The sequence below is a fragment of the Pelmatolapia mariae genome, linkage group LG9, assembly GCF_036321145.2.
Source record: "Pelmatolapia mariae isolate MD_Pm_ZW linkage group LG9, Pm_UMD_F_2, whole genome shotgun sequence".
NCBI lineage: Eukaryota > Metazoa > Chordata > Actinopteri > Cichliformes > Cichlidae > Pelmatolapia > Pelmatolapia mariae.
The window spans coordinates 18,765,272-18,782,952 of record NC_086235.1 but is presented as its reverse complement, the minus strand read 5'-3'; the positions used below and the strand labels follow the sequence as shown (position 1 = coordinate 18,782,952).

The 17,681-nt window shown below is 43.0% G+C and overlaps 2 protein-coding genes across 2 annotated transcripts; one reads left to right on the top strand and one right to left on the bottom strand.

Moving 5' to 3' along the window:
- The first annotated feature begins 225 nt into the window (after window positions 1-225).
- Window positions 226-12,706, top strand: csrnp1b (cysteine-serine-rich nuclear protein 1b). The gene is made up of 5 exons (XM_063483676.1): window positions 226-457; window positions 6,701-6,899; window positions 8,652-8,911; window positions 9,007-9,303; window positions 9,408-12,706. Exons 2-5 carry the CDS (start codon window positions 6,719-6,721, stop codon window positions 10,398-10,400), a joined length of 1,731 nt encoding a protein of 576 aa, XP_063339746.1. The 5' UTR covers window positions 226-457; window positions 6,701-6,718; the 3' UTR covers window positions 10,401-12,706.
- Window positions 12,707-14,652: 1,946 nt separating this feature from the next.
- LOC134634688 (elastase-1-like) lies at window positions 14,653-16,450 on the bottom strand. Its single transcript, XM_063484017.1, has 8 exons — window positions 16,417-16,450; window positions 16,232-16,326; window positions 15,984-16,090; window positions 15,713-15,841; window positions 15,410-15,546; window positions 15,173-15,315; window positions 14,821-14,970; window positions 14,653-14,733 (listed from the first exon to the last, which is right to left on the bottom strand). Exons 1-8 carry the CDS (start codon window positions 16,448-16,450, stop codon window positions 14,716-14,718), a joined length of 813 nt encoding a protein of 270 aa, XP_063340087.1. The 3' UTR covers window positions 14,653-14,715.
- Window positions 16,451-17,681: the final 1,231 nt, after the last annotated feature.

Below are 17,681 nucleotides of genomic sequence, written 5' to 3'. Positions count from 1 at the left end.
GCATCAATCTATTACTATTACTATGACTACTACTCCCAGGCTATTATTATTATTATTATTATTATTATTATTATTATTAGTGACCAATTGAGTTTTCTCACGCAGGTAGTAAGGGCTCAAACCAAACACAGAAGGACGGGCAGGAAGCGGCGTGGGCAGCCTCCTTGTGTCACCGCCTGCGTCAGACTAGACGCCAGGAGGGAGTTTTCCACTGACGAAAAAGCCTGCGCTTCTCGGCAGTCTGCTACAGACAAGGGAAGCGCTTCAGCTGGTACGGACCCCGTGCGGCAGAGAGGCACAGACAATAGGAGAGAATAAAAAAAGGCTGTGTGTACGCGGGGGATAAGCGCTACGTTTATTCGTGCCATTTGGATTACTTCCACCGTTAACACCCGTCGGCTGTTTTACCCAGCGTGACTATTTGGTGACTGATGGTGATCGGATACTTGAACTGGTGGTGAGTACAAACAGAATCGGGAGTTTCGCTGCTGGGTTATTGAACACCGTATTTTACGCGTTCAACCTCAGCGGAGGGAAGCAGGGGGGAAAGCCAGATAGTTTGACTGTTTATTCTCGTGTGTCAGGAGTCGTTTAAATGCCCTGTGCGGTTTGTGTTCTCTGTGCGCCTGTCTATGCGTGTCATCTCTGGTGGGGTTTTATTCGCTTGATTTCTTTTTGAACACTTTGCCTGACGCTTTATTGGAAATGGACGCGGCTGTGGTGGCCCCCGCTAGTTAAAGTTGAGTTTTAATGAATTGTTTTCTGGTGGCAGCACACGGGTGCTGGCACTCACGGTAACTGGAAAGAATTAAAGTCATTTAACTGATTTTCTTTTTAAACGCGAGATTCCACGACCCGCTTCATTCACTTGGTGATTGATTGATTTATTATTTGTTTTTAGATCGATCGCTGATTAATCAGCGTTTTACAAACTTAACGGCTCACGCCAGGAAAGCCGTGCTTCCCACCGCTGTGGGTTTTCGGCTGCGGATTCATTTAGGTGATCTGAACTGTTGATGAGGTCGGCTTTGTGTATTCAGCCCGTGCGGAGTTGTTCTTGTTCACCTCGGCGGTGCTGGTGCGCCTCTTGTAACTAGAGCGACTCCTGAAGGCACTACATCTGAGCACACAGCTGACACGGCTGCTGTCATTAGAATTAGCATTAATCATGAGGCATGATCGGGTCAGCTGGGGGAGAGAGCCGGCTGGACTCGTACGACGTGCCTATTCGACCCGATATAATTATAGGTTTTTAATTTTGGGGGGGATTTTAGCGATTTGCCACATGCAGGTAACAGTTCAGGCTTTTAGCCAGGTGTGGACAAGGAATGCGGAGCTCCTTCATTGTTTGATCAGTTTTCCATCACGGCATGTGGATCTTTCTCTTTTTTTCTTTTTTCTTTTTAAATGCGTAAATGACTGAAGTTTCTAATTAATTTAAGTACTATAAAGAGAAAAGAATGTCAATGTGGTTTATTTTTATTGTTATTCTCATCCAAAGGTCTTGATTTATTAATGTTATTATTTTTTTCCAGGTATAACACTGCCCTCTGGGGCTCTTATTTATTTATTTAATCTCTGGACAGTGTCTGTTTTCGATAAAGCGACTGAGTCGATTTAATCGTCTCTAGCGCGACCTCACCCGGATCATTTTTGGAATCATGTTTTTTGGAATTAGGCTACAGAGAGCTGAATGATCCTTTGTTTACTGAGAAGGAACACAGCACTTGGTGCTGTGCATTTAATGTCCAAGGAGGCTTCAGATGTGTTAAATAAGTCTTTGTCTCCGCTTATTTAACATCATTTTCCATTTATAGCACACATTTTGCACCCACGTCCCTCTTTAAAATAACAATTGACCTGTTTGCTGCCTTCTTATTAAAACTGCCAATGCACTCCCAAATCCTCTCAAATGATTTGAAGGAATTCGCAGCACAGCGAATAACATCCCCACCTCCTAACTGCCTCATCTCCATCGTGTGATCCTGCATTCAGTTTGCCTTGTGGTGCCTGCAGCTGTCAGACACAGCACAGATAATCTGGATGGCCACTTCCTGTGCACTGCAGTGCATGTTTCACAACCTCAGGAAGCTCATGCACACTTTTAGTATCTGTCTCCCCAGCTGGGAGAGGCAGCAGCCGCATGCTGGGTTCAGACAAGGTTCTCTGTGCCTGCTTCATTTTGGTCACGCAGGATGGCCCCACGCTTTTGTGCCTGGAGACGAGGGTGGAGTGGGGGTGGGTGTGTGAGTGAGTGTGTGTGTGTGTGTGTGTGTGTGTGTGTGTGTGTGTGTGTGTGTGTGTGTGTGTGTGTGTGTGTGGAGGGGGTAACACGGAGCCTGCTGACAGCCTCCAACACAGCAGCCGAGAGCTCCCATCTGCTTTGTCCTCTCTCAGCATTCCATACAGCAAGTGTCCCAGACTGGAGCATGACCCCTGAACCCGAAGCCACTCCCCGTCCCTCCACCCAAACACACACCCAAAAGCTGTGTGTTTTCTGCTTGTCTGTTATTCTAAAGAGGTTTTCTCAAAGTTTGCTGCTGTGCACTTGGCACAGTTTCTGTTATTTGCAAGCGTGTTACAGAAAAATCAAAGCTGCATGTCATTTTGTCTGCATAGTGAATGCCATTCGAGGAAAAGAGTGGAAAAACCAGTTTTAGCCTTCCCTTTAAAGCAAGAGTAAAGCAACCCAAAACAGTATGGGTAAATAGTCCTCTGCAGGCATCACCTGGACATTCAGGTTTGGTCTGCATAACAGATTAATGGCAGCCTGGGGCATGTGAAGTCCACGTGCAAGCTAATACCCTGTCAGGTGTGGCTAGGAAAGGTGGCTGGCTCAAGTGTCTAGTGGGAGTAGGACTTTCCAGTGGTTAGCAGTAGAAAACGCATCTGGGTTAGATAGAGCCTGTGTTCTTCTTCCACTATTACTGCGGGAGCAGTGCTGCCAGAATGGAATTCCTGTGGCTTGGAGACATGACATTATTTATTTGTTTTGTACAGTCCTCCCTCCTTCTTCCCACTACCTCTCCTTTTTGGAATCGCGCTGTGCACGGGTCAAGGCAGAGGAACAGAATGTTTCTGTGGCACAGTCACAGCAAGCTTTGCGGCTTCGGTGAGAACAACAGGCTTATAGAGGAGAAAGCGGGAGCGCTCCCTGCATTGTTCCAGCAGGTGGAGCGCTTCTGACTAACAGCTGACTTCATAAGAAATGAGCCAGTGTTTCCCCCAGCTGTGCAGGAGCTGGAATCCAGCCCATCATCACCTTGACGGCTTTGATCAATTATCTCCCGTCCTCTCGGTGTCAGAACTGGAAGTTAGAGGTGCAGTACCTTGAAAGCCTGCAGGGGCTATCCTGCCCAGCCACGGTTCCACACACACGGGAAGGCTCCCAAGCTTATCATTATCACATTTTATGAGCACTCAGTCAGTCATTCAGACACTGCACAAGGCTGTCAGTGTGCCATGTAAATGCTCCCGGCTGGCTAAGATTAGTGCAACTTGTCGCTCCCACCCACACGGTTATCAGCTGCAAAGGAGCTGGACAGGCGGTGCGAGGGGGCAAAGTCAACTGTGACTTGTCTTGATGGCTGCAGGGCAGACGGGAGCAGTTCAAACAGGGTGAAAGTTGATATCTGTGCAAAACCAAAGATGTGTATAAGAAAGCTTTCATGATTTGGTTCTTTTTTTTGTGATTCTGATTAAACTAAAGCTTTCCGATAAGTTAGGATGATAAGATTTACCGCGGCATTTTGCCTTTTAAAAGTAATTCAAACTCTTTTACATCCTTCTCAAATAATTTAATACTCCTTTATAAAAGGGTTTGAGGGGCTGTCTGCAGATTTAAAATAAAAATGAATTGAAATTCTAAAGTCGTACAAACAGCCCCGTAGCTGGATGTATCAAGATAATCTTATTCAACTGACATAGTTATGCATCTGACTTGAGCTGTGTAGTGCTTCTGGTGACAAATCTCCTCGCCAGAGATTTATCTTTCCAAGTCTGTGACAACTGGCTGGGGAGCACCTCGGTGGATGCGTCCTTTATCTGCCTGCCTGTGTGCGGTTGATGGAATGACAGTGATGCATAATTTAGCACACGCTGAAAACATGCTGCGCTCCCTCTCTGGCTCGGCTGTCCGATCACATCCATTCTCCATTTAGAGCAGACATCCACAGGCACCGCTTTCTTGAGGAGCCAGTGCCAAATTCCTCTCTTTTTATCTTTGTCCCACCCTTTTGCAAATGAGTCACTACGCAATGTCTTTTCTTTTTTCTTTCTTTTTTCTTCTTTTTTTTTTACCCCGGGTCCCTTGTTCCATCCGCTGTCTGTGCTCTCTTGGCCTTGTTCAGTGGGTGCAGCGGCTGAGCAGGCGGAGAAGCTCCAGATTGACTACAAGCCGTCCCCTTGCCAGGATTAACCTCTCGCCATTGTTTCTGCCCGTTGAACAGGATTAACAAATCAATGTGTCAGGTAGACTGCAGTCAAGAGACAATGACCCAGTTCTGACACCACTGCCCCCCCACCACCACCTCTCTCTCTCTCTCTCTCTCTCTCTCTCTCTCTCTCTCTCTCTCTCTCTCTCTCTCTCTCTCTCTCCCTCTCCCGCACCCCCCCTTCTGCCTCACTGCAGCTTTTAATTAAAAAGACTTTGCTTAGCTGGCGCTATGCACTCCCTGGAGGATGCTTCACAGCTTTGTTTTTTTTGTGTTTTTTTTTCTGGGAACTGGAGCTGGGAATGGTGGCAGAATTGTAAGGTGAACCCTTGCGTGCTCTGCGTGCACAGAGACGTGAGGGTTGTGGTGTTTTTCAGAACACACATGTTGTCTGATAAGTGAACACACAAAGCAACAGATGCGGCACCCAGGTGTTTCTAAATGGTTTCAAGACAAATCCCATCATCATGTCATAATATTAGTTATACGTGTACAAGGCATTTTGAGATTATTTTTTTGCTCGAGTAAGCTGAAGGATAGGATGGGGGGGATTCAGTGCCCCCCCCTTTTTTTTCCTCCACTCTTATTGTCTGTGTAATGTGAAGGCTACAGTGTGGAAGGGAGCTTTTTTGTTTGTTGCAGCGACAGTGTGAGTTGGCTTGACCTATTACAAGGTGATTCATTCATCATGCGTGCACTGGGGACAACAATATCTGACTGCAGCAATAACAGTAACCCCCTCCCTGTACATCTGCAAAGATGCACTCACTGCCTATACGAAGGTGTCAGCCTCTTGCCCTTGACTTTGCTTTTGTCCTTGTCATAAGGATTTCTTTTTCATAACTGCTCTCTGTTGCATGCAGAAAATGGCCCCTTTCCTTGTACACTAGCTTCTAGATCTTCTTTTTCTTCTCTTCTTTGAGTAATGACACTTGCATAACATCCCGATGAGACAAGCAAGACATGCAGATTGCACATGGATTCAAAGTTCCTATAAAGTCACTGGAGCATTTCTGACAAATTGGCTGTGTGCTAAAGAGCAATGGTCACATTTTAAGCTGTTGGAAGGATGGTTTGGTGTTTTACGTGTGTGCAGTACTGTGTTTAGTAAGAGTATATTTTATAAAAGGCTTAAAAAATGATGAAAATCAAAGTGGATACATGTGCTCCAGTTCTAAGTGATTCAGCTGCAATGTTGAAAGATTTGTAAACAGTTTGACGGTGAAACGAGGTAAAGCCTCCTTTTCCTATTCCACATCATCATCTGAGGGAGTGTCTGTGCTGGAGCACGGCCCGGTTGTGTCCTACCTCTCCCTTCACTTCCTTCCTCCCTCCCTCCACCCTCTCCCTCCCTCCCTGGTTAAGATAGCAGGGGCTCGTCCTCGCACTGATGATGAACTGCGCCGTCTAGCAGCAAGTATCGCCTGGCACTTCTCAAAAGTTGGGAAGATTAGATTGTTTGGTGTTTGTTAAGGTCACGAGACACATTTGTATCCCTTAACCATAAAACACAAAAGCAGTAACCTTGCTTTTCATCAAATCTGCTCATTTCTCATGTCAGCGGTTGCTCTTGTTTTAATTTTGCCTGGAAAAAGACGGGGATTTAGTCGAGCTTTGAAAGTGTTGCTGCCTGACAAAAATAAAGGTTAAACACATCGACAAATCTTATACTTGGAAAGGTGATATTAGGCAATATTTTTAAAGATTAGAGGGCAGACAGCACTCCCTCCCACTGAAAGCTTTATTTTTTTACTTTTCTCTCTTTTACTCAGCTCTGGATATGTGGACACAAAACATCCTGCCTATGCGTAGCTACGCATGTATTCAATGACTTCTATGTGGACACGTTACTTATGACCAGTGGCAAATTGCCCTTGCTTTCCTTCGGACTGCATATTTGATTGCAAGGGCTGCTTAAAGTGACTGATTAGAAAATAAAATGTCAGGTCACCTCTGTTTGGTCGTCTCTCTTAATTTATGCGTTTGCTGAGCCGATGGGATTTAGAAGAGGGTGAAGGGTCCGCTAATTGTTGACTTAGGCAAATAGAACTGATTGATTGCTTCCTGTGCCATTGTTCTTAGCTGAGAGTAGCATGAGACTGGTATGCATACATGACTCACTTGTACCGTTGATTTTGTTTAAATAAAAGCCTGACAATGTACAGCTGATAATTTATTGGGTTAATAAAATAAAGATCAGGTGAGGATTTGTTAAAATAACTGTTAGTAATTTGCTAATTTGTCTCGCTCTCTCCTCTTTGCTGCAGATCTTTTGCGCTAACGCCATGAGTGGGCTTCTCAAGAGGAAGTTTGAGGAGGTGGATGAGGACCCATGCTACTCCTCACCGTCGCCCTCTTCCCTTTCCTCTGCCTGCTCAGGCTGGGACTCGGAGGCGGAGAGCTGCTTCTCGGACACCCTGGATTCCACCCCCAGCAACCCCAGCTCCCCGGCAACAAATTTCAACAGTGAGTATCTCTCTCCAGCGATAATAAATCGCAGAAAGAGCTGATGGCACATGTTTTTATAATGCATTCTCTTGCCTTTAACATCCACTGAGGCTCTGATAACAAACTTCGAAAAATGGGGGAGAGGTTAAGGAATTTAGGCAGCTGGCAGGCCATGAAACACTTCACAGAAATGATTTCAGACTCCTGCAATGAATACCTCTTTTGATTTCATGCCCTAAAGCTGCAAAATGGCTAATCGCATTATGCACTGGCTGCTCACCTTGGCTGTGTCGCCACCTTCTTCCCAAAGCCCCGCATGCAGGCACAGCCTCACCTTTTCTTGCATGATGTGGGTCGCGCGGCCTTGGGCCGTTTTGTGTCTCAACCTGGGTGCGTCTGCTGAGCTTTAGGGGACCGACCGGCTTGGAAAGGGATTGCGGTGTACGGGAGAAGGGCAAACAGTTGTGAGGTTTCCAGGATGGTGGGGCAGGCAGCCAGGAAGAGAAGCATGGCAGGTTGCCAAGGCTGGGAACACACAGAGCCTTGTCTGAAGCCCGGGCGTGCACCCAGCACAGGTGCTGAAAGTGAGTGGGTGAAGGGATACAAAAAAAAAGTGTTTGGGGGGGGGTAAGACAATCAAGAAAAAAAGGTGTGCAGACACATCTGAAGGAGCAGATTGGCTGGATCATTATAATCCAGTGTTTACACAGAAATTGTGAAGTGACTGCTAGACACAGCAGAGAAGATGATGGATGTGAAGCTGTACCCTGGTAGTTTATTTTTATGTGTATTACCCCAAGCAGCAGATTAGACCACATAGTAGAACTATTGTGTGCCGCTTACCTCTATTAAGGTAAAAGGTTACTTTTCCAAGCTTCAGGTATCACACCAGCTTTCCGTGTCTTTTAAGGCCAGTTCAGGGTGAACTAGAAGTCTACAAGGATTTTCCCACCAAATAATAATTGTAATGTCCAACACATGTGGATTGTAGATTCGAAAAGTTCTGGTGACTCAGGCAGAGGGAAAAAGTTGCTTGTCTCTAAAAGAGTCTCAAAAGTTTTGTTGAATATTCCTGGGTGGAGGAAGTGGAATATATAATAAAACTTGAATAATTGGGCTTTTTTCCCACATATGGTTCTACTTTGGCTCCCATATGGTTTTATTGTATTTGTCTGGGTATAGAAGGATCGTGAGCACTTTTTAACAGCGAGAGAACCTTTGACCCGTTTCAGTTACTGGGCCATTTGTGGGGATTGTCAGCTAGCAGCGAGACCCGGGTGGGCAGGTTTTATTCTTGCCCTTAGGGCTATACTTCCACCCTTCACCCCCATCTGGAACCCTCAAGCATTTACTCACCACTTTTGTGATACTGGCGGCTCTGTTTCCTCCACTTTCCTGGCCAACAAAGGGAAATTCCTGGGTTGGGTGTTTTTTCTGTTTTTGTTTTGTTTTTTTTCGCACAGTAGGGCAAGTTACAAAGCTAAATGGATTCTTGGGTTAGTGTAGGTTTCACTTTACAGGATGTAAGCGTGTTAGAGTCCTGTTAGCAGTGTCTTTTAATTGGGTACATGATAAGGCGGGGGCAATGAATCAGAGGGGTGTCCTTTTACAGTCTGTTCAGCAGCATTTATACACCTCTCAAGTACAAGTGCTGGGGAATTATGCCATCTAGTGGCACGAAAGTAAGAATCCCCCCCTCTTTAGAGCCTCCTCTCTTACTTGTGCATTATGTATTCTAATCTTGCCTCTTTTTTTTTTTTTCATCCATAGCAACGTCCATCCTTAAGAAATCCAAACGAGCGCGGCGGGGCAATGTGACGTTTGACCAGGTGACGGTGTTCTTCTTCCCTCGGTGCCAGGGCTTCACCAGCGTTCCCAGCCGAGGAGGATGCACTCTGGGCATGATGCAACGCCACAGTGCACTCTGCACATATTCGCTCACAGAGTTTGCCGTGGAGCAGCGGCTCCTGCGTCGGGAAAAACTCCTCAACAGACTCAGGGAAGAGAAACTGGAAGCTCTCAAACTGAAGGTGTGCACCATAAAAGAAATGCAGTGGTTGAGGGATCTATGAAACTGTGCCTGTTCAACATGACAAATAAACTTTGTTCCTTTTGTTGTGTTCAGCTGACAAAAAATGGAACCCAGGAGAGCGAGGAGGCCGAAAAACTTACAGTGGATGACATCCCAGAGCAGGATATTGACATCAGTGGAGCCAACCTCGACGAGGGCTCTTTTCTCCAGCCTTACACGTCCAAGCGCCGCTACGCGCTGCTCAAAGCGGCTGGTGTGAAGAAGATCGACAAGGAGGAAAAGAGGCAGCTGCACGAGCTGAGGCTCTCCAGGGAGAACTGTGGTTGCGACTGTCAGGGGTTCTGCGAACCTGAGACTTGCAGCTGCAGCCTGGCTGGCATCAAATGTCAGGTAAGAGCCCCAACAATTTCATGCTCACAAGAGCACCCGGGCATGACGCAGCAACTTGGGAGTTTCTGTTGCGTGATTTAAGAACTTTTCTTTGCTTCTTGCAGATGGACCACTCCTCTTTTCCATGCGGATGTACCAAGGATGGATGCGGAAACACGGAGGGCCGCATTGAGTTCAACTCCACCAGGGTACAGACGCATTACATCCACACTATAATGAAGCTGGAGCTAGAGAAGAGGCTGGAGGAGCAGTCCAGCACAGAAGAGGATGAGGAGAACGCAACCGGTGCCACCCCCTTACCAGCAGTGCCCTCCTTCCCCTTCAGCTCAGAGATGACAGCAGCCGGGGAGAACAGCTGCAGCAGCGATATGACAGACTTGTCGGACTCTCAGAGTGAGGACTCGGAGGCAGGCGAGAGTCCGTGCGAGCCCAGCGCCCAGCTGGATGTTGATGAGAAAGGCCTGAGCCGCATACTGTGTTTCAGTGACACAGAAAACTGTTCGAGAAGTAGCAGGGACAGCGGCGATAAGTGCAGCAAAGACACTTGTTGCCCAGAGCAGCAGCAAGAGCAACAGCAGCCGTCTACGGAGGCGTTTAGTAGCTTTAGTATGGTGGACTTTGCAGATGAGAATGACAACATAGACGCTGCACTGTTGGACTCTTCGGACGATCAAACAGACAATCGAGCAACAGCCATTTCAGAACTTTTGGATGAGAACGCCAACCAGGGAAACGCCCTCTTCCATAGCAGTAGTGTTCCACACACGCCCTCTCCCACAATCGATCGCTCAGCTAGCTACGACATGGAGCTGAGCCTCTCGTCTGAGTCAGACCTGGAGTTTTTCGATGGCTTTCCCTGTTTGGGCCCCACCTCCCTCTACAACTCCCTCAAGGAGTACGAGCACATGGACAACTTTTTTCAGTTTCAGTTGCCTAGTTATCCCAGTTTCCCTGCAGCCAGTGACCCAGGGACCTGCCTCCTAGAGTCGCTGATTGGCCTTTCAGAGTCCGTCCCAGAACCCCCCACCACTTTTACAGACAATCAGCTGTTGGAGGAAGCCATGAAATTGTCTGTGATGGAGTCTGTGAAAGTTTGACCCACGCAAAGTGAAAAATTTGTGGACAGTGCAAGAAAAACGCAGGTTTGAAAATGCACATAAGATGTCAAAGTGTTGAAGGAAGCTGTGATTGCGTTTGATTTTTTTTTTTTTTTTTTCCCTCTCGCCTAATAATAAACGTTCAAAATTCCAGACTTGCCTTCAAAATTGTCAACAAAGCAGTTTGGAATGATTGCTGTGTGAGACGGCAGCTAGTGTTGAAAAAGATACTAAACGTATATCAATTTGATCAGGCATATTAAAAATAATAATTTAAAAAAGCTATTGTGGCTCTCAATTCCTAAGAAAGCTTGTTTAACCAAACCAAGATCACCAACCATACGCTAAATGGGAATGAACCCTCTGGGGCCAGGTTGGGAATCTCAACACAGCTGAATGTGCACCTCAGGGATTTTTTTTCTAGCTTTCTAGCTTTTGGAGGCAATGTACCTTTGCTGTGATGGCCTTCATATGAAAACCAGAGTCAAATGGTAACCTGTTCGCACCCTAGATTTTGGGCTAACACCCGGACGACTTGAGTAGAAGGGGTCCTCCTCGTGTTAAATCCTAAAGCTAGTGGACTCTTTCTCCTCAAGATCTCTCCCAAGGGTCTTTTATGGTACAAATAAAATCCCTCTAAAATCTCCTTGATCAGCACTTTATCTGTGAAAAAACAAAAAAATAGTTATGTATGAATAGGCATTGTTTTAGTCGAATGGGATCGATTCAACAGTTAAAGGCTAACATGACGGAGTTTCATATTTATGAGCAGGGTAACTAGATATAATGCTCATGCCATTTAAAAGCTGTAGCTGTATTGTCTTTTTACTTTTGTTTTAAATTATTTCCTTTTATTTATTTCTGATGAAGCCTACTTTCACTCAAGCAGCACTGTGGTTTGATATTTCACCTGAAAGTGCAATCTTCCTTCCTGTTCTTTTTTTTTTTTTCCTTGTCCATATCACATTTAGGCATTGTTATGGGAAATGGGATCACAAGTCCATCAGCAAGTATTTAATATCTATTCTCTTTTACAGTTTAACTATTTTCTTTTTTTTTATTTTATAACTTATTATGTCATTATTTCACTAGTTATTTAATTTAAGACGCCTGGCAATAAAATGGGGTGTTGTAAAGTTTACTGGATGTGCCTGCTTATTGGGGGGAGCCATGCATGCTAATAGAGTGTGCACAGCGCTTCCATTTAAGCTTTGGGACTGAAAACTGTGGAATCTCCCTAATCACTGAAACTAAATTATGGTTCTGTTCTATCGCTGCCTATAATGTAAACATAGAAAATTACACTAATATTTTCTAACTAATTTATGTAGAATGACAAAAGAATTCTAATCACTGACAAATTGAATATTTTATTAAGCAAAAACGAGTAATTTTCAATCTGGGTCGACCTTTGTAATATATGAATTATAGAGAAATGTATACTTATGAAGGTTATTGCTCTCCAGCATTCTGAAGTATTTTTCATAGGCAGCCTTATGGTTCGATATCTTAGAGACATGCCACTAAAACTAAGTAAATTGCGAAGATCAATTTGATTGTACTCTGAATTTCTTTGGAAGTCTGTGACTTGGCTTACGATATGTTATGACTTACACATGTAAAGGGTTTTTGTGCATAAAAACTGCATATATTATACAATTTTTATCGCACACGCAAACCCTGAAAATTGAAGAGTTGCCTCATTAATTATTGAACGAGACCTTGCAAAGGTGATTGTGCTGTCACCTGTGTGAAGAGCCGAGGGACACTAGAGAGTCGATGTACATATCTCACCCTTTCTACAGCTGTTTCAACAGCCTTTCTGGACCCTTTAGAAATTATGCATGCAGGTCCTGTTTGTTGTTCTGATTAATTGTATACTTTGAAAAAGTGCCGAGTGCACATTTTGGAACTGTATTATTCGCTTTTTTGCCTTTTTTGATTACTTTGAAGTCCATCCAATATATGTTCTTATACCATGAAGAGGGCACTCATTTTTTTGCAAGCAGGCATTTGATTCTCTTGTATAAAACATCAAATCTCATGAAGAAATGGCAACAGTGAGTGTTCAATGTAATGTATTACAGTACAATTTATATTGTTTTCAAAGAAATTGTCTTACTTTTATTTGCCTTTTGTGTTGTACATATTTCTGCTTGAATGGTCCTGCAGAGCAAACAAAGCTGCTTTAATTTTTTTTTACATACTCACACATTAACCTGCTGTTCAGAAACAGTGTCTTTCATCTACGCCATTTTGACAGCCTGTCCCTCCAAATAATAATAATAAAAAAAATGTTTTCTAAATTTTTGACTGTTTTTTGTCTTTCTCAAATGCTGAAAAGTAAACTTTTTGCATTGTGGGGGGAAAAAGGATGGGGGGGGGGGAACTCCTAGTGGTATTATTTCCAGCTTTGTTTAGGGGGGTATGCTTGATATACTAATAATATATTTAAGCTAATAAGCCAAAAATGCGTATAATAATTGGTTTAACCCTTTCTAGACCAGCAAATAATTGCAAGAAAATTCAAATATTTTGAAAATGGAGAACTACATCTGGCATTTGTTTTGCAAGGTTTTGCTTAAAATGTATTGTTCAATTTATTTATGAGGGGGAAAAAAAACAAGTGTAGCGGTTTGCACATCTGTTTGCCAAGCGAAGGGTCTCTGGTTCAATTCCAGCCAGAGGCACAAACCCTTCCTGGGGTTGCATCAGGGAGGGTTTGCATCAAACAAACAAAGCTGAAAGTAGCAAAAGTAAAATAAGCACACTAATGTACCTTCAAATTATGTGTAGCTGAGGTAATCTGCAGTACACTGCTACTTTACACCAGTGGCAAAGGAAAAAAACTAATTATGCTAATTATGCTCTCCATACTCCAGTTTTTATCACTCGTTAAAATAAAAACACAGGATCCAAGTTAATCTAGTTGTTCACTAGAGAAGAACAACTATTACATTACAATTAATAATTTGTTACTAGATCTGTCAAACAGGACATATTTGGTGTTTTACACAAATGTGTTAACACTTGGGACGACCCTAACGTTTAGTAAAATGCTTCTGCGCGAAAGTTCAGGGGACAGATGCCATCTTTACTTTTAAGATTAGACTTAAAGCTAAAGCTGGAAGGACTGTGATCCTGAAGTATCCCTTGGTTATTCTGAAGCAAGCTCAAACTGCTGGGGGACTTCCCACAGGTGCTTATATGCCACGGCTGCATGCCTTTACATTGTGTCATCTCTCTCCCATAGTTTGTGTTTTTTCCTGTCTTCCTCTTTCCCAATACAGCTGCTCCTCCCTGAGCCTGGTTGTGCTGGAGATTTTTGTCCTCTTAAAAGGGAGTTTTTCCTTCCTGGCGTCATGTTGTACTTGTTCATAGAGAATCATATGACTGTTGGGGTTTTCGGGTCTTTACGTTACAGTAAAAAGAACCTCGAGGCCTTGTTATGTTGCTAAATGAATAAACTTGAACTTAATGAAAAATTCAGATGGATCTAATTGCTTATTAAACTTTTTTTTTATTAGTTTAGCTTCCATTTGGCAAACCATTAAGACCATTTTCTTCTACTATATTAAAGAAAATCGACATTTCTCCTTAAATCTATTGAAACAACATTCCTGTTAGTTTCTAATGTAAACCACTGGAATGTATCTGTGGTTTTTGGTCTCCATGGTGTGGAGAAAAACACTTTATATGATGTCATGCAAAAGTCTCCTGACTACTACCACAAACATATGGCCAGAAATTCCAGACAAGAAGGAAATGTTGAGACTATGACTACATATAGCATTTGGCCACAATTAAAAAGAGAGAAAAAAAAAGGTTTTCTGCTTGTTGGGACAGGGTGTTCAGGTAGACCATGCAAGAATATTCCAGTTGTCCTTGTAATTCATTGCTACTTAAGCCTGTTTTTTAAAAAGAGGTTCTCAGTTTGAAACATCCTTAGAAATTTTCCGTCAACTAAAACTGCGGTTCGGGAGGTCAGGAGGTCACGACCGTAGCCACTGTGTTGGTATTCAAACAAAAACTGCGGCACATGTATGGACTGGTCGCAAGAGGAGTACACCAACACCAAATGCATTCAGTAGAAAATGTGTTTCTGAAATTGTGGGAAAGTACCGGAACGCCATAAAAAGGATCTGATTCTGAGAGAAAAGCAGGACGTTGTTTGGTCAGAACATGAGGTGGTTTTGCCACCCTTTGGCAAATTCAAGAACTACAGGCAAATATCTACTGCGCAGAACATGAATGAGATGCACATGAATTTTATTTTGCAGGATGCATTTGAGAATTGTAAGGAATGCTGTGCCATTTAAGCAAGACCCATAACCTGAAAAAATAAATAGATAAAATAATGAGTCACGCTTTATAAGACTATAGTCGCCAAACAAAAGCACAGAGGCATCAAGAGACTTACTGAAAACATCCAGTCTTCAAAGGAAGAGACTCTGGTGAAAACAGTGGGTTTGAACACTTGGTTGCACATACCAGATGGGCCGTAACTGACAACACCGTGAACTCTCCAGGCTCCATCAGTAAAGCAGTTCAGAGGACCTCCAGAGTCGCCCTGGGACAGATAACAATAAGAACATAGCATGCAATGACTGTGAGAACGTCTTAACACAGTATTGTTGTTAACAATATGATAGTAATAGGATCACTGAAAGTACAGTTTTGACCATTTGAATCATATGGTGTTAAAATTTGCTCAGTCTTTACTCTTGTTTTAGAAAAAAAATAGTTGCAGCATGAGGCGAAACCTCCTCTACCTGGCAGCCTGCTATGATGCCATCCCCTCCGGCACACACCATGGTTTCCAGAGCAATGCTGCCCCACCACTCTGGCTGGGAGCAGACGAAGTGCTCCACCACACTGATGGGAGCCACCTGTAGGATGGCAGGGCTACCTCCATCTGATTCAGTGGAGAAAGAATGCAGGAACCTTTTTATTACATCCACATATAGTGTGTGTGTGTGTGTGTACATTTAGCACCCATGTGTACTCACAGTCTACTAATCCCCAGCCGGTGATGTAACAGGTGAAGCCATGAGGCAGTGTCTGGTCCGGGTAGGGAAGCTCAGCTATAGCCACGTAACCATTGTTATAGATGGGACCAGCGAGTCTCAAGAGAGCAATATCATTTCTAAGAAAAAATAACCAAAGATAGAATTGTATCATTTTAATAGCTGCTTGTTTGCTGAGATTAACATTTCTAAGACTGATGCAAAAAGAAAGTACATTGATATGAATGTACTGGTTATTTAAATGAGGCTTAATTAAGAGAGGTGATCTGACATGCTGCCACTTACCCATAACGAAGATCACCATTCCAGCCAGGATGGACTGTGATTTTTTCCACATGGATGAACTGCTCACTGCCTTCTAACTCATACAGGTTATATTCACCCACCACTACACGGTACTGACTAGCATCTGGGCTGACAAAGACAGAAAAAAATAAGTACAGTGCTTACTTACACTCTTTTGTTCAGCCCAGGAGACACCAAGATAGACTTTAAAATATTACAAAATGCACAAAAGATGGGTGTCATTAAGAATAATCATGGTCAGAGCCCAAACCTGAGGATGCAGTGAGCTGCAGTCATGATGTGGAAGCTATCAACAACAGATCCTCCGCACATGTGGTAGAATGAGCCATCATAGAATTGATCATACTGCAGAGAAACCTGTGAAATATTATAGAAATATGAAAATATGGTGGAGATGGAGTTTTATTTCTAAATTTAGTAGTTTAAAACTACAGTACAAAACCTATTTGCATCAAAAGATAGAGAAATAAAAAGATAATTAGTGTTCAGAGGATTTACCTGCCATTTCCATGTGTTTGGTTGAGCATTACTGCCACCTATCACCCTCTCATTGTCAACTTTGTAGTTGAGAGGTTCTTTGGCACAAATCAACCCTTCAGCACACACATGGACAGAGGTGGTAATATTGTTTTAAGGTTCAGAAAATATAGGCACAGAAAATTATTTAAGTCAGGTGGGCTTACCAATACAGGACAGAAGAAGCACAAGCCACATCATGTTGGAGCACTGATGACAAGCTGCAGTTTGCTTTTATACCCATTTGAGATTGGGAGACCGGGCAGATGTTAAGTTACCAGCCAGTATCAATAGTCCATGTGGATCAATTCACATTAAATGTACTGCTATGAAAAGCTGAAAGTTTGAAAAGTGTGAGACTTTGTGTGGCAATCCACCACTGTGTGAAACTCTTAAAAATCCAGACTTATGTACATTTGCATTTCATTCAACTCAGAAAACTATAAGGACAAGAGAACTTTATTTATTTATTTATTTATTTATTTATTTTATCATGGTGGGAAAAGAACAGGTGCTGTCTAGTGATGGCAGAGTCGACCAAACCATCTGTGAAAGGTGTGCATTCAAGACAAATATTACAGCAGATAAAGTCTGAAATGATCGACAGCCAAGGCAAAGAAGAAAATGTTCCGCTGCCTTCTGTCTGTACACTGTACACTCAACACAAAAACAGACAAAAGCAGAATATTCAATGAAAAGTTTAATCATAATTCAATAAAAATACACATGTGTATTCATTATAATCAAAAATGTACAGTATAACTACCGTATACAAAAGTGTATACACGAGTTCTTTTTCTTCTGTTTATCCAATTCAGGGTCATAGGGGAATTAGAGCCTATCCCACTTGTTATGGAGCAAAAGGCAGAGTACACCCTAAATGGATCAGTCTATCACAGAGATACAGACGGACCCGAACTTGAAGGACAGAGCGCCCGCAGGGGCGAAAGTAATAAGAATAAGAATAGTATTTCGTTTTCATAAATGTTGTCATCTTGAAAGATATTTATGTAAACCGAAAAAAAAGCTTTCAGTTTGAAACCTAATTAATAATTAATGAATAATAATTTAGTAATTAACTAAAATTCAACGGTAGCTCTAAATAAGAACAAGTATGAACAGCTGACTTTAATAAATTTTCCCACAGACATGCGCAGTAAGGCAACAAACTGTCAGATCTATGTAATATTTATTTATTTATATATTCGGTCATTTATTGTTTTGTTTTTTTATTGACTAGAATATCTAAATACTTAACAGGAAGTGGCATTTTTTATGAATGAGCTTGGCGTTATGTTTTGCTAAGCAACCGCGTAGAACACCCTGAAAAGGACGGCTAATCGAACTCAGCTTGCTTGCTGCGGATATGAAACTCGGGAAGGAGACACTCGATTTTTCTGTCATCATTATTTATAAGCTTTGTCTGGCCCTC

What these genes read in the sequence shown, in the direction of transcription:
- csrnp1b (XM_063483676.1), top strand. Translation starts at nt 6,719, where the DNA reads ATGAGTGGGCTTCTCAAGAGGAAGTTTGAGGAGGTGGATGAGGACCCA. An exon ending in CCCGGCAACAAATTTCAACA is followed by an intron (nt 6,900 to 8,651) that starts GTGAGTATCTCT and finishes TTTCATCCATAG; the next exon opens with CAACGTCCATCCTTAAGAAA. An exon ending in TGGAAGCTCTCAAACTGAAG is followed by an intron (nt 8,912 to 9,006) that starts GTGTGCACCATA and finishes TGTTGTGTTCAG; the next exon opens with CTGACAAAAAATGGAACCCA.
- LOC134634688 (XM_063484017.1), bottom strand. Translation starts at nt 16,450, where the DNA reads ATGATGTGGCTTGTGCTTCTTCTGTCCTGTATTG. An exon ending in CGGCTGGGGATTAGTAGACT is followed by an intron (nt 15,316 to 15,409) that starts GTGAGTACACAT and finishes CCACTGAATCAG; the next exon opens with ATGGAGGTAGCCCTGCCATC. An exon ending in GCATCATAGCAGGCTGCCAG is followed by an intron (nt 14,971 to 15,172) that starts GTAGAGGAGGTT and finishes TATCTGTCCCAG; the next exon opens with GGCGACTCTGGAGGTCCTCT.